The sequence below is a fragment of the Hylobates moloch genome, unplaced genomic scaffold (assembly GCF_009828535.3).
Source record: "Hylobates moloch isolate HMO894 unplaced genomic scaffold, HMol_V3 SCAFFOLD_11, whole genome shotgun sequence".
Taxonomy (NCBI): Eukaryota; Metazoa; Chordata; class Mammalia; order Primates; family Hylobatidae; genus Hylobates; species Hylobates moloch.
Genome location: NW_026652286.1, coordinates 67,875,092 through 67,889,737, shown reverse-complemented (window position 1 = coordinate 67,889,737; position 14,646 = coordinate 67,875,092). Strand labels below are relative to the sequence as shown.

General features: G+C 39.4%; 1 protein-coding gene across 4 annotated transcripts in view; it reads left to right on the top strand.

Moving 5' to 3' along the window:
- Positions 1 to 1,339: 1,339 nt before the first annotated feature.
- SESN3 (sestrin 3) overlaps positions 1,340 to 14,646 on the top strand; it is a 65,070-nt gene continuing 51,763 nt past the window's right edge. The window contains exon 1 of one of the 4 annotated variants that reach the window (XM_058446357.1): positions 1,340 to 1,441. Coding sequence is in view for 1 of the 4 variants with exons in the window: in XM_032167195.2 (XP_032023086.1) it covers positions 2,986 to 3,063 (78 nt within the window). In the remaining 3 variants the exon portion in view is untranslated. Of the gene's footprint in view, positions 1,680 to 1,765; positions 1,788 to 2,925; positions 3,064 to 14,646 lie in introns of those variants that run through there. The other 3 variants (XM_058446355.1, XM_058446358.1, XM_032167195.2) reach the window with 3 other exon arrangements.

Below are 14,646 nucleotides of genomic sequence, written 5' to 3'. Positions count from 1 at the left end.
GTGTGAGAACAGACCAGAAAGGGTGGTTGTTGTGTTAAGAATAAGGTACTGGCATTGAGTAGTTGAGGGCAGAACATAAACACATATATAATGGTTCAGTATAAGAAATGTCACAAGGCAATACATGATTAACTGCCAAATAAATAGCACTACAGACAATACATATTATAATAGTTTGGAGGAATTTGGTGCAGAGAGCCATCATATGGTCAGATACATGTATGTGACCATGTATTATTGAAGATATTCATCTACTAAAATCTTCCTTTAGCAATCTTTGTTAGAGAGTGTTATTGTATAGGGCTAGATTCTCTCGGCTTTCCTTTCTGGGGGATTTAGTTACTGAAGAACTTAAAGGAACTCATTTCAAAAGGATTTTAGCTGTCAAGTGAAAAAAAGAAAAGAAAAGGTTATAAGAAGAATGTGCTAGAAAACAATATGAATTTAAAATACTATTTGAGAAAATTCAATCTGCACAAAAATTCACTTCATCCTTCAATTTCTCCTTTCCTTTAAAATGTACTCACATAAAATCTGCTTTAAAAGCCAGAACCAGCCAGGAATATAGCCCAAGAAATTTACCACTAAATGGGGACACATATGTGTTTCTTAGAAAAACTGTGCCTTGCTGACTTTCTCCCTGCATTTCTTGGTTCTCTGCATCGAAGGGCATGTGGTAATTCCTTCCTTTTCCGAATTTACTTGCTTTTACAGTTTCTTCTAACTGAATCTTAAGCACCTTCCCCACACCATTGCTCTTTAGTTATATATGTCTACACAGCATCAAGCGACCTTTAGCTAACACTGGCTAAATGGATCAACACCTTTACCTAACTACGTAACTTAGACCCTTTTGGGGTTTTCTAATCTATTTTAACCTATTTAAACCTGATACTAGCAGATTTCCATTACCTTTGTTCCTTGTGTAGACTTGGTTTATATGTGTTGGTCTCTAAAAAGGGACAGAGAAGAGACAGCTGTTGAGAAATGAGATTGGCAGTTTTAACCGCACAAATTGGTCTAATAGCTTTGATATGCTAAACTTGCTAGCTCCTCCAAGTGCACCTTTCCGATTTTGCATAACACCACCCTGAATCCCTAAGGAAACCAGGGTTTTGGTTTTTTTTTAATTAAAAAGAAAAGAAAGAAATGCAAACCAGTGAAACCGTTCTTTTAAATCATCTCCACATAGATTTCATTCTACGAACTGCAGGCCTTCACAAATCCTGGTACGCTGGAGCCCTTTAAATAAGGAGAGGCCGAGAATACTGATTAGGTTCTAAAAATCGAAAACAGGTGATGTCATAATGCATAGTCCTGTGGCCACGGCCATGGCCGGGTGGGGAGCTGCGCTCCAGTGAGCACAGAGCTCCTTGCCAGTAGGCGATGCAAGTTATCTCTGGGGCCCGGAGGACACGAGTGAGGACCGGGCATCAATCAGGTTCTCGCTCTGCGCCTGCCTTTGTTCTCACCCGGGAGCAGGTTGCGGGCCTCTAGCATCGGGAACCCGCATTCGACTCGGACGCGCATTGCTAGCCCCTTCGGGAGACCTGCCTCCCCTACCCGTCTGTCCCCCCACACTCGGTCAGCCTGCGCTTTCCCCAGTCAAGTCTGCCTTCTCTCCGCAGAACGTGGACGCTAAAACCCTGACTCACCATTTTAAGCTTTAGAAGAGGCAGGTTTGTCCCAATAGTTTGAAACGGCAATTTGTTCTCTGAACCTTCCTTTCTGAGGAGGGCGCTGTGCTCTGCATGTATCCGAACAGCTGCCTCAGGAAGGTCTTTTGGGTGAGAAAACAAGCCCCTTTGGCCTTTTAGTGCTGGACAAGTAAATAAACTTACATCTCTAAGATAACTGCTAGAAGGTGCTTCAGAAACAGGAGGAAACCGCTAAACCAGAGGTTTTGTGTCTCTCCCCTCAAACTCGATTACTTGCGTAAATGTATATATAACTCAGACATTTATCCCCTATCCGCCTCCCAAGCCTCAAGTAACTGAAGTCTTTGCAAAACAAGGTTCACAATAAATGATGCATAAAGTTCTTTGAGATCCCTGGATACAAAGTGCTACATAACTGCAGTCTTCTTTACAGCTAAAGTTAGATTTTGGTGGAGAGAAAGCCTAACCACTGCCCTGAAGGAAGGAACATTTAATACTCCCACTCCCCTCCCCCTTTCTCGAGAGATCAGGAAATATTTAGCTCAATCTTAGACTCTCTAGCGAGCTCTAGCTCCCAACTATCTCATTCTCCTCACCACTTTTGCAGGGACCTAGAGAAGGGGGCGTAGCTTATCTTGGGGGTGGGGCTTGGAGGGCAGTGTATTTGCATATGACACACCCTCGTCCTCTTATTGGCAGAGGAGAGCAAACTGTTCCCTGCTACCCTACTACTTAGCTAACCGCCATATCCCTTCAGTTCCGAGCCTCGGAGATAAACTTAACTTGCCCGGAGATTCAAGGCTTCCTCGGCCCCTGCGATTGGCCGGCGCGACTCCCAGCCGGGCTCTCGTTGCTCATTGGCTGCGGGCTAGAGCCCTGGGGGCGTAGCCGGAGCTGTCCGATTGGCGGGAGGGGCGGTACCGGAGCTTGGAGGTGGTGAAGGTGGTGGGGCGGCGGAGGCGGGGCTGCACTGAGGCGCTGCGGCGGCGGCGGCGGCGTTGGCGGTGGCGGTGGCGGTGGCAGCGGTGGCGGCTGCTCGTCCTAGCCTGGCGGGGGCGGGGGTCTGGAGGATGGGGGTGGGTGGAACAACGGGCCGGTGAGAAGCAGCCGCCGCCGTCTCCGCCGTTGCTGGCGCAGCTGCCGCGGTGGTCGCCTCTGGCAGTACCGCTAGCTTTCGGGCAGTCGCCTCTCCTCCCGACATCCCGCCTTGAGGAGGCTGAGGCGGAATCGCGGCTGGCGGCGGGGGGACGGACCGGCCCTGCAGTGGCCGCAGTGACAGCCCGGACTCGGCCCTCCGCCCGCTCTCGCCTCGGCGCCCGCAGCCACGATGAACCGGGGCGGCAGCAGCCCGTCGGCGGCCGCCAACTACCTGCTCTGTACCAACTGCCGGAAAGTGCTGCGGAAGGTACGGGTTCGGCCCGGGGTCCTGCCGGCTAGGGTCGCTTCCTGCCGGCCGGGGCTCGGGCGGCTCGTCCCCGGGCGCGCACTGGGGGAGGCTGAGAGGGATCCCCGGGCACCGTCCCTCCGCAGGGACTGAGAAAGGGGGCGTGGGTTGAGGGCGTGAGGGTTTGGACTGCTGCGGCTTTTTATTTCCGCCGGGACAGACCCAAGTCTGGAGGGGTTGGGATATTTTTTCTTCCCTTGTTCCTTTTATTTGGTGCCTTTGCTCTCCTTTACGGCTCATTTCCCTACCTTGCTACCCCGGGTCGGCTCCTTGGGCGGAGGGCGGGAGGGATCCGTTCGATCCTCCTCCCTGTGCAGTTTAGCTGTTGATGGAGGTCGGTGTGAAATCAGAGCAGCTGGGTCGGATCCCGAGGAACCTGGCCCCTCTTTGCTGTGGCTAACTCTTCCGAGTGTTGTTTTTGTTTATTCGGTTGCTTCTGCCTTGCGTGCCTTGCTCAATGCCCCCCGTTTTCAAATTGTTTGGATGGTCGTCCTGTGTCTGTAGTTCAGTCTTGAAAGGAACCAGTAAAGCATCTTGAACTTTATGCCCATGGGAAATGCAATTCGACCTGGCCAGTTCCTGAGGCTGGGGTTGGGGGAGGAGGAGACTGAGGTGGATGTGGGTTATTCCTCCTTAGCACCCCCCTCCCCCCGTGTTGATCCAGAAAAATGAGGCGCACCATCAGTTTATTGCTGCTTCCTAGAGTGACTGATAGAAAGTTTACTCCAGTATTGTTTAGCTTACTTGGCTTAATCGCCCCGTAGGGAAGGGCGAGAAGGATGGGGAAGGGAATGAAAAAAAGGTCTCTAGAGTTTTTGATCAGACTTTAACATCTGCCCCAAAGTAATATTATAATCAGTTTATTCGTATTCAAACTCTATTTTCACATTTTATTAAATGGAAACGTTAGGTGAGATGCTTCTGTTTGTTCACTACAAATGAATTAAAATTGCTGAGCTGTGCAAATGCATCGGGACTGAAAGCGGAGATGAATATGGTACCGTTTTTAGTCAACATCTCTAAATACAGTTCACTTTGGGATTGTTCTTTCTACATTTTTTTTTAAAAAAAAAAAAAGGAAGAAAGAAAAAAGCACATAAGTAAGCAAGCTCAAATATTTGCGCTCTTTGTCCAAAAACTGTTTTTCTTCCTCTGTGGGTCAGGCCAAGTGCCAATCAAAGTTGTTTTTCAAGCCTCTTTTCCCTGCAGTAGGGCTGCTGCTTTTTTTTTTTTCTTCCTATTTTATTTGAGAGCGTGAGAGCAAAGGGATTGCAGATTTGAGGTTAATTGAACAGTTAAATATGGCTTAAATTGTGTTTATTGGATGTTTCTCTTGAAACAGATTTTTATTAAATGTGCATGTTGAGTATGTGCAGTTATTTTTTTCCATAAACTCTAGGATCAAATTACAGTTGATACTTGCTCAGCTCATTGTAGGGTAGCTTGTGAGAAATGTAATGGATCAGAAGTGCAGATCAGCTTAGTTGAATGTTAACTCTTTCACTGCAGGGCCAGATGTCATCTGAACTTAGCTTTCAAAAAAATTTATGTCTTAATTTTTGAATTTGTTATGTCTGACATGAAAAATTGTGTCGTTTAAGACACGTTTGATTAAAGTGCAGCCTGATTAAAATGACAGCAAGTTATGTTTTTTAATTGAATAAGGAAAAAGAGCACCGTATTGACTTTGATAAAAAAAATTTTTTCATGGCTCTGGCAATTTGTTAGGCTAATAAAATGTTTGGAGGTAATATTAGGCTTCAAAATGGATTTCATTTTTCTTTTGAGAGAGCTATGGCTATGGATCCATGACACTTTGCTAGCATTTAAGATATTACATCTTTCCTTTAGCTTTTAAGAAACTATTTCTGTTTACCTAGAAAGAACATCCTCATTTCTAGCCATTATTAAAAGAAACGTGGAAAAAGAGTATTCACATTTTCATAATTTATAATTGCTGTGCACATCTCTGCCAGTATTCCAGTTTTTAGTAACTCCAAGGTATTTAATATTGATTCATGCAGCGGCATGAAATAACTTAATGGAAATAGGATTCTTCGAGCCAGTTATAACATGACTTGGCAACATTTGCAGCTTTTTAAAGAGTGCCACTTTGAAGTGCTCTTAAGAGAATCAGTATGTAGCATTTTAAATGTTTCGTCATTCTTAAAATAACAATGAAAAGTTTATTTCTAATAAACACATGTTTTTCTTGTTGATATAACTCTAAGTTAAAAGTCATCTATAACTCTCAAAATGTGATTCTTAGAATTTATCTTGTTTTCCACTTAATAAAGTGTTCAGTAATGTAGCCAAGTGAGTCATAGCATTTTGAATGTTTGTTCAGTCTAATTCATAATGGAAGAATGAAACTCATGCTCATCCAGTGTGAATTACTTTTGTTTTTATATTTCTATATAATGATGGAAGAAGAGTCACCTTTATATGGGGCAGAAAGTGTTACTCTCTCAGTAGCTGGCTTAATTTGTTGCAGTGTGTTGAATTTTAGGGGAACTTCACAAGGAATGGAATTCACCTTCAAATGAAATAATTTGGCTTAACCCAATATTGAATTGAATGTTGTATGAGAATTACATTTATTCTTAGAAGTCCATTTACGGTTTTGATTTAGTATCCTCCAAAATAAAGAGACTTATTAAAATATTGAATGTACCTAATTTGGTAACCTTAGGTCAGTAAAAAGAATGGAGAGGTAAACCATATCCATAAATAAATGAACCATCAAAACTATCCTGAAATCCCTAACTCTTAAGTCTAACTTGCTCTGTTGTCAATGAGGTAGTTCAGTAAAGTTTTTAATAAAAGAGGAAATGCTTCTATTTATTTTGTAAAGTTAACGAGTTTTTAAGTTTAATCTTTTACTTGAAATTCTAGTGATAACTAGAAGAACATAATCCTTTAATTTGAAAAGTCATGTGTCAAACTGCATTGAGGAAGGTAGGTAATTATCAGTCCACTCATCTTCCAGTAAATAAAAAAGTGGCATATTACAATGTACTTTGGATATTGAGCAGTTAGTGCTACTTAAATGAATAGTTTTGTGCTCTTAAGTTTAGAGGATCTAACATTTAAACTTTTTTAATGTTAAGATAGTTATAGTGATATATCTTTGTATTGTTGTTGCACTTTTCACTTTGTTATATGATCATATATTTTGACAGCTTTTTGATCTTTGTTTTTATAAACAAAGATACTGTCAAAATGAAAAATACTAGATTGAGGACCGGGCATGGTGGCTTACGCCTGTAATCCCAGCACTTTGGGAGGCCAAGGTGGGCAGATCACGACGTCAAAAGATCAAGACCATCCTGGCCAACGTGGTGAAACCCCGTCTCTACTAAAAATACAAAAATTAGCTGGGCGTGATACCGTGTGCCTGTAGTCCCAGTTACTCAGGAGGCTGAGGCAGGAGAATCACTTGAACCTGGGAGGCGGAGGTTGTGGTGAGCCAAGGTCGCGCCACTGCACTCCAGCCTGAGCAACAAGAGCAAAACTCTGTCTCACAAAAAAAGGCAAAAAAAAAGAAAAAAGAAAAATACTAGATTGAACTATATGAGCCTCATTTTTATAGTCAAAATTGTTAAGTAATAGCAACTTTATATGGTTTAGCCAATAAAATGTATTTGTTCTATCTGTGGACCACTAGTTACATTATGCCTTGGTTAATCAGTTTTCTTGTGTTACATATTTTTGATTGTCAAAGGCAGTTTTTAACTTGATTATCTTAAATATCCTAAGCAGAGATCAAGTAGTTAATTCGTGATGGCAAACCTTTATGCAGTGGTTTTCAAACTGCTTCATATGGACTCTTAAGATTCTTTGGGGTTTTAAAATGCTTGAATTGCATTAAATTTTGAAGTATATTTTAACTTATTTTAAAATTGTAATTTAAAAATATAGGTACCCCCAAATATGTACACATAATTTTAATAACTGGAGCCTAACACCATTATCTTTCATTACAAAATTATTCTTGTGCAGGTCTTGAATTACAATTTGTTCTGCTATCTTTGTACAGATATTTGCATTTTTTTTTTGTTACTGTGTCATGTATGAGACAGATTGTCATTGATTGTGAAGGCACTGGCTTTTTAAAAAGAATTCCTTCCATATTTACTTAAGTTAAATGTTTACTTGTGAGAACACAAATTTATTGTTATCAGTAGTTGTTACTTTATTACTAAAATACTTGAAAGTTGCTTGGTATATTTATATGCTTTATAGTTCAGGTTCAATAGAAGATTTAATTTGTAAAAAGTGTTCTGCTGCTTCCCCCAACTCCCCACCCTAAATAAATACAAAACATAACACTAATGTAGTGATACTGGAAGTCACAGATGCGGTTGCAGTTAGGTCTTTAACAGATCTTTTGATTTCGAAGCAGAGTTTTCTCTGTAAAATGTTGATAATTTTTACTTGCCTTACAGATTGCTGTATAGTTGGAGAGAGATGTGTGCTAATGAACTTTGTAAACCGTGTAAGAAAGAAAAGGACAAGTCTATATATTTTTCCATTTTCCCAGACTATGTTAGTTCTTTCTGTGTTATGGGAATATATTTCAATACATACTGAGTAATTTGGTTAATACTCACTTTTCTGTCCTGTTTAATTATTGCCTGTAAATGAGAGGTAAAGATTATGCTTTTAGTCAGAATGAATTTTTTTTTTTACTAATTTTTGATTTCCATATTTCTATCTGTATTCCCCGCCCCTTTCCCACCTCTGCACTTAAATAGCAAGGCATTGACTTTTGATTCTCAAATAATTAAATTGCCTCCTTGACACTTCAGCAGATAAGGGGAATTGCATTTAGTTTGAAAAGACTAAGAGTTAAGGAAAATTGTGCTTAATAAAAGGGGGTGGGTAAATCTAGGGTAAAGCAAACATTTTTAATTATTTTAGTTTAGGAGAAGAGATGGAAGTAAAAGTCTTTTAACCTTTTCTCCCCATCTCTTCAGCCTTTTCATTTTCTTCCTTTGAAAGATTTGGATTATAATAACTTGTGTGTATTGACCTTCGCAGTTTTTAGGGTGCTTTCACATTATTTCAGTTGATTCTCACAAACTGAGAAGATTTAAGTGGCCTGGTCTCAGTCATACAACTAATAACAAAGAAATCCATTTAATTCTTAATACTGCCTTTGTAATAAGCTGTTTCTAATTGTCCTCTGCAATATTGAGGCTGTTAGGGAATATCCCTACTCCCAGCTTCAGCATCTGTGGAATGCCCAAAGATACCAAAGATTCTCCAGGTAATATTGGTTGGAAACATTAAAGTTAGCCACACTTTAAATACTATTGTAGATTAACTGAAGGAGTAGGAGAAGAGTAAGCTGGCTACTTTTATCTCTCTAACAGTTGTTTGGCTAATTCCTTAATAAGATAAAGCAGCAGTTCTCAAAGTATGGTCCTTGGATCCCTGTGGGTCCAAAACCCTTTCAGAATGCCTGAGAGGTCAAAACTGTGTTCATAATTATACAAAGACTTTATTTGCCTTCTTCACTGAGAGCAAAAGCAGTGGGGGTAAAACTATGCTAGCCGCTTAGTATTAATCAGGTTAGTAGCACCAAACATTTATCACTGTATTCTTTACCACTGCACATTTCAACAATGGGGAAAAAATTTCAATATCACTAATGTCCTTGAAGAAGCAGTGAAAATTTAAATTTTGTTAAAGCTTGACCTTTTTGTGTCCATCTTTTTAATACCCCGTATAACAAAATGGAAAGTGTGTAAAGTGCATCCATTGCATAGCAAACTGGTTGGCTCAAGGAGAAAACTTGTGCAATTGTTTTAGTTGCAAGCTGAACTAGCCACTTTTTTCATGTAACCCCATTTTTACTTGAAATAACACCTGTCAAACTTTGGTTACTCAGACCTGGGTATTTGATAAACATTATCTTATAAATGAGTAATATGACCCTGAAAACTCAAGGAAACTAATTGACACTATTTGCTGCCAGTGATAAAATTCAAGCTTTCAGGGAAAAATTAGAATTTTTGAAAATATGTATCTGTCACCAGTAGCCTTAAAGCTTCCTGGTTCTTAAAGGCTGTCCCCTTGAGATCAAGTATGATATTAGTGGATGTAATTTTTTGATAATGTATAATAAAATTTGTCAGTATTTGAAAGATTTACATAACTCATTGAGCCAATATTTTTCAAATGACCAACAGAGAAAGACATTATTAATTGGGGTCTTTCTTTCCTTTTCAGCCAAGAGCAGCCAATTACAGCATAATGGACAAAGTAATCTTTGGATCTGACCATTCTTTTTATCACTGACAATGATTATTGTCAGTTGTTTTCCTCTAGTTTTCAGGATCATTTTGCTTATTTTTGAGGAAATGTTTATCAAAATCATATATGGGTGAAATCCATTTAAACCGCAAAATGTACAAGTGGATTTTAATCTGATATAAACAGTTGAGGTCATGGATATGATTTCAGATACCACATTGCAATTAACCTTTAAGAAGCTATACTTGTTGAGTTTTAGTGTGGTATCAAAGAAAAATATTCACACTTATCTTCTTTTTCCAACTATATAGCTATGTCAGGTTCGATTTTTCACACATGGTTCAATCAAAACACATCACAACAGATTGGGGAAAATTCAGCTGTCTTATATTAAATAGACATTAAAGAGATTTGCAAAATGTAAATGTCACTCTTCTCACTTTTTATGTTTTGGAAAATACAATTATTCCTAAAAATATGTGATTTATATTAATATGGAATAGATTTTATTACTATTTTAAATGAATTAAACATTTCAAAGTTTTCTCGGGTTTAATTTCTAATACAATAAATATGGGCAGTCATAACCCACACATAAACAAAGGCTCTTTGGGGTCCTCAATAATTTTTAAGAGTGTGAAGGGGTTCCAGAACCAAGACATTTACGAACTACTGAGCCAGAGTTACTACTGATGCCAGTATATGGTGTAATTCTATGGGGAAAATAAAAAGCTTAATACCACTGACAGAAAATATTGATAAAGTCAACTCAGCTACCTCTGTTTGGTGTGTGTATCATTTGCAAATGCTGCCTACCACCTTTTCAGTGACATCCTAGAAGCTTCTCTACTACCACAGTAACTGGCTAACTAGAAATGATCTTTCCCTAATTTTCATGAGCATCTTTTTTCTGATATAAACCAAGGAGGGAAAAAAACAAAGTTCTTTCACTTTGAAGGAATATTCTCCTTTAGTACTGTGCAACAGCTGAAGAAAGGTCAAATCCAAAAATTATGTCCATTATACCTAATTGATTGGTTCTTGGCTGCAACGGAAAGAAAGACCCTGAGTAGCAAGGTTAGCCTGTTTGGCTTGAAAGCTGAGAAGTGTGGGAGAAGCAGCAGCAGAAGGAACAAGAAAAGAGAGAGAAGAGACAGAACTATTAATGCAGGGTACTGATAACAAGCATTGTTAAGATTAAGACAAAGGAAAACAAAACCACTGCTGTAAACAGGAGATAGGATAGCTCTGAATGTGGGAGTTCCTAAATCACAAAGGTATAGTGGACTTTCTATTATGTATGTGTGGTGGGTTTGCGGGGGTGGGGTGGGGGGGTTGTGGTACGCTATACACAAAAGCTATGACAGCCAGCAACTACCTGCATTCAGTGTGGTCTTGAAGGCATAAGCATAAGGGTCTATTTACTCTGTCTGATTAGATCCGCTGAGACCTATAAGTGACTAGCTTTTTTATCTGTGTAAATCCTAATTGTGTGACCATTCTTTCTTAACCTCAGGATTTTTTTTCCTAACTTAGCAGCATACTTTGCCCTCCTCCTCCTGCCAACCAGTCATTTTAATTAGTTCAATAACATTGAATCATTTAATACTGCTCTAGTGTCTGTGACAAAAGATATTATCTGGAAACATTTTAAGTATGTGTCTCGCGAATCGGACCTCTAAGAAATATTCTCACTTTTTGGTAAATTTTTTTCAGTAAAACTATTATTTATGAAGATAAATAATAACATGAATGCTCATTTCCACCACTCATTTGGCTTTCATTATATGTTGAGACAAAAATTTTGATTAAAGGAAGCAAAGAAACCCTTGGACTGTTGTCATTCCCCTACCTACATCCCCTATAGTCTACAGAATCTACATCTCTAGAAGAGTTTCCAGTCTTACAAAGGGTTTGTGCTGGGGAGAGGGATTTATGGCGAGATGTGGTTCTGCTATTTAAGTTAGAACTCTGATTCTGAGAGTTTTCCATAGAAACACAGTAAGATATGTGGTTAAGTTCCAGAGTACTGTTAATATTACAGGTATGTTCAGGCATTTGTTAATTAGCCTAGAAACCTAACCACTGGGTATAACATTGTTTCCAGAGGAACATATATCCTGTAATTCAAGTAACTGCTTCACTGGAAACTGTCTTTCCTAACTTGTTTACTCAACATTAAAAAGGTAATGATTTTGGCAAAAAAAAAAAATTTTTCAATATGTTTACTCCAAGGATGTGCTTGTCACTTGTGCAGTGTCTAATAGGAAAACTGTGTTAATGAAGTTCCATCCAATATTTAGGTAGGAGTTGAAGAAAGAGATAAAGTTGGGTAATAATAAGCAGGGTGTTGGGACAACTGATGGCCAATATCAAGCTGGCTTATCCTTGTTCACTTTGTATTGACCCAGGTTTGGGCCCAGCATGGTGAATTTTAAGTGGGGTGGCATGTTTGTTATTATTTATTTTTGTCTTTAAGGCAACACAAATGAAAAATCATATTTTACCTACCCAGAAATTTCCTCTTTGATATAAAATTAGACATTTAATATGTATATCTTAATTTTTTGGTGTAAATTAGTAAAGTAAAATAAGTCAGTCCAGCAAATGTGCTCCAGTAAATAAAAACTTAAAACTACAAAATAAATGGCATTTAAGCTAAAGTAAGATACCTTAGCACTAAATTCCATGTAATGTTCAAATTATTTTATCAAAACCGTTTTGTAGGTTACTTGAAATTAGTGAATTCTCAGTTGGGGTGTGGAATACCTATTTGTGTTGTAGTTTTATTGTTTTAATAGAGTATGACCTATATAATTAATTGTGTAGATATTAAAAATAACTAAAGCTCTAGTTTCTAATAGTCTTTAGGCAAAGTGCATTATTGAACACTCAAAATTTGCATAAACTAGTAAGTATTCTTTTGATTATACAAGAAATTTATTTAGTATTTGGTGCTCTTAAAAATGAGGGTAAATATGGCCGGATGCGGTGGCTCACGCCTGTAATCCCAGCACTTTGGGAGGCCGAGGTGGGCGGATCACGAGGTCAGGAGAACAAGACCATCCTGGCTAACACGGTGAACCCCATCTCCACTAAACAAAACGCAAAAAATTAGCGGGCTTGGTGGCGGGCGCCTGTAGTCCCAGCTACTCGGGAGGCCGAGTCAGGAGAATGGCGTGAACCCGGGAGGCGGAGCTTGCAGTGAGCTGAGATTGCGCCACTGCACTCCAGCCTGGGCGACAGAGCGAGACTCTGTCTCAAAAAAAAAAAAAAAAGAGGGTAAATATATGTTTAGGTAGATGGGAATGTAGAAACAGTTTTTTTTGTAAAATTATACAGATTGCTATTTTATGCTTATCAGAATTCTATGTCAAATGCTATTACCTTTTACTGGCCTTCAGATTCTTAGGCAAGAAATGTTAAGGCTATTAACATTTATAAATCACTGAATACTATAGGAATATCTGTAATTAATTTATTTATTTAGGAAACATTAAGTGCTCTCACCTGTTAGGCATTGAACAAACTTAGAATGAGAACATCAGAGTTTTCACCTACGTAGCATGATGACTTGCAACATATGCCTGGGTCTCATAGAGATCTTCAAGGTTATGCCTCCCAGTTGGCACTACAGTCAAGAGCAGGATTTGGTAAACTTTCTGTAAAGGGCTGGGTAATGATATTTTGGGCTTACAGGCCATACACATAAGCACAGTAGTTCTTCTATAGTAAGTAATTGTAAAGCTTTGAACTAATTCTTATTGTCATAAAATCCTAATTCTCTACCAACCTTCCCCAACCAACATTAGCATAGTGGTGCTCAAGAAATGTGTCATGTAATAAATGAACCTACACTTACTCCAGAGGGGACAAAGGTGGTACCTGCTGCAGGAATATGAGTGTTGGTGTTAGAGAGTGTTGTGAGAGGAAGATTATTCAGCAGAAACAAACCCTCTGATGAGCAGAAGTGGTGGATGTCAGTAATTAAAAAATGGAAAATCAAGTCATTCAGAATACTTTTTATAGGGATAAGCTTTTAAAATTGCACACTGAGCATTTAATCAATGTAATTAATATGGCACCATTATCTAGGTTGCACATTTGTGAAAGCATCAGTATATGATGCGTTCCATGGTTGGGATCTGATGATACCTAGATCAAGCCATGACATAACTAGTGCAGTGTGCAAGATTCAAGCCCTATTCAGTCAGAATTCTTCCTTTGAAATGAGGATTGACAATGAAGCTTTTTTTTTTTTTTTTTTTTAGACGGAGTCTGGCTCTTGTCGCCCAGGCTGGAGTGCAGCAACGCCATCTCAGCTCACTGCAACCTCCACCTCCCGGGTTCAAGCAATTCTCCTGCCTCAGCCTCCCAAGTAGCTGGGATTACAGGTGCCCACCACCATGCCCGGCTAATTTTTGTATTTTTAGTAGAGACGGGGGTTTCACCATGTTGGCCAGGCTAGTCTTGAACTCCTGACCTCAAGTGATCCACCCACCTTGGCCTCCCAAAGTGCTGGGATTACTGGCATGAGTCACAGTGGCTGACAGTTAAGCAGTTTAATAATGTATGCTTCCAATTAGATTTGACAGGGAGTCACCTGACTAACCCTTGTTATGGTTGTGCCGTTTTATGATTACATATGGGAGAATTAAATGCACAAAATGCATACATTGATATGGGTGACCTTTCTTATCTTACTGTCTTTTATCTTGTGAAGTAATCACTAAACACATGTAGTTTTAAAAAACAAATTCACATGATGTATAGGCACATAGTAGTGGAAAATGTTTTACTTTTTTTTTTTTTTTTTTTTTTTTGAGACAGCATCTTGCTCTGTTGTCCAGGCTGGAGTGCAGTGGCATGATCATGGCTCACTGCAACCCCCTCCTCCAGGGTTCAAGCAATTCTCCTGCCTCAGCCTCCTGAGTAGCTGGGAGTACAGGCACGCACCACCACACCCAGCTAGTTTTTGTATTTTTAGTAGAGACAGGGTTTCACCATATTGATCAGGCTGGTCTCGAACTCCTGACCTTTTAATCCACCTGCCTCAGCCTGCTGGGATTACAGGTGTGAGCCACTGTGCCTGGCCGGTATTTTACTCTTAATCGATGTTAAACTTTTAAACTACAAGACATCTGTGTGGTTTTTTTTTTTTTATCTTGCCTCCTTTACTAATTATTGCTAATATCTATGTGATTTTATCTTACTTCCTTTACTAATTATTAGGTTTTTATTAGAGCTGTTGTGGAGAACATATTTGTCACAATGGAAAATGGA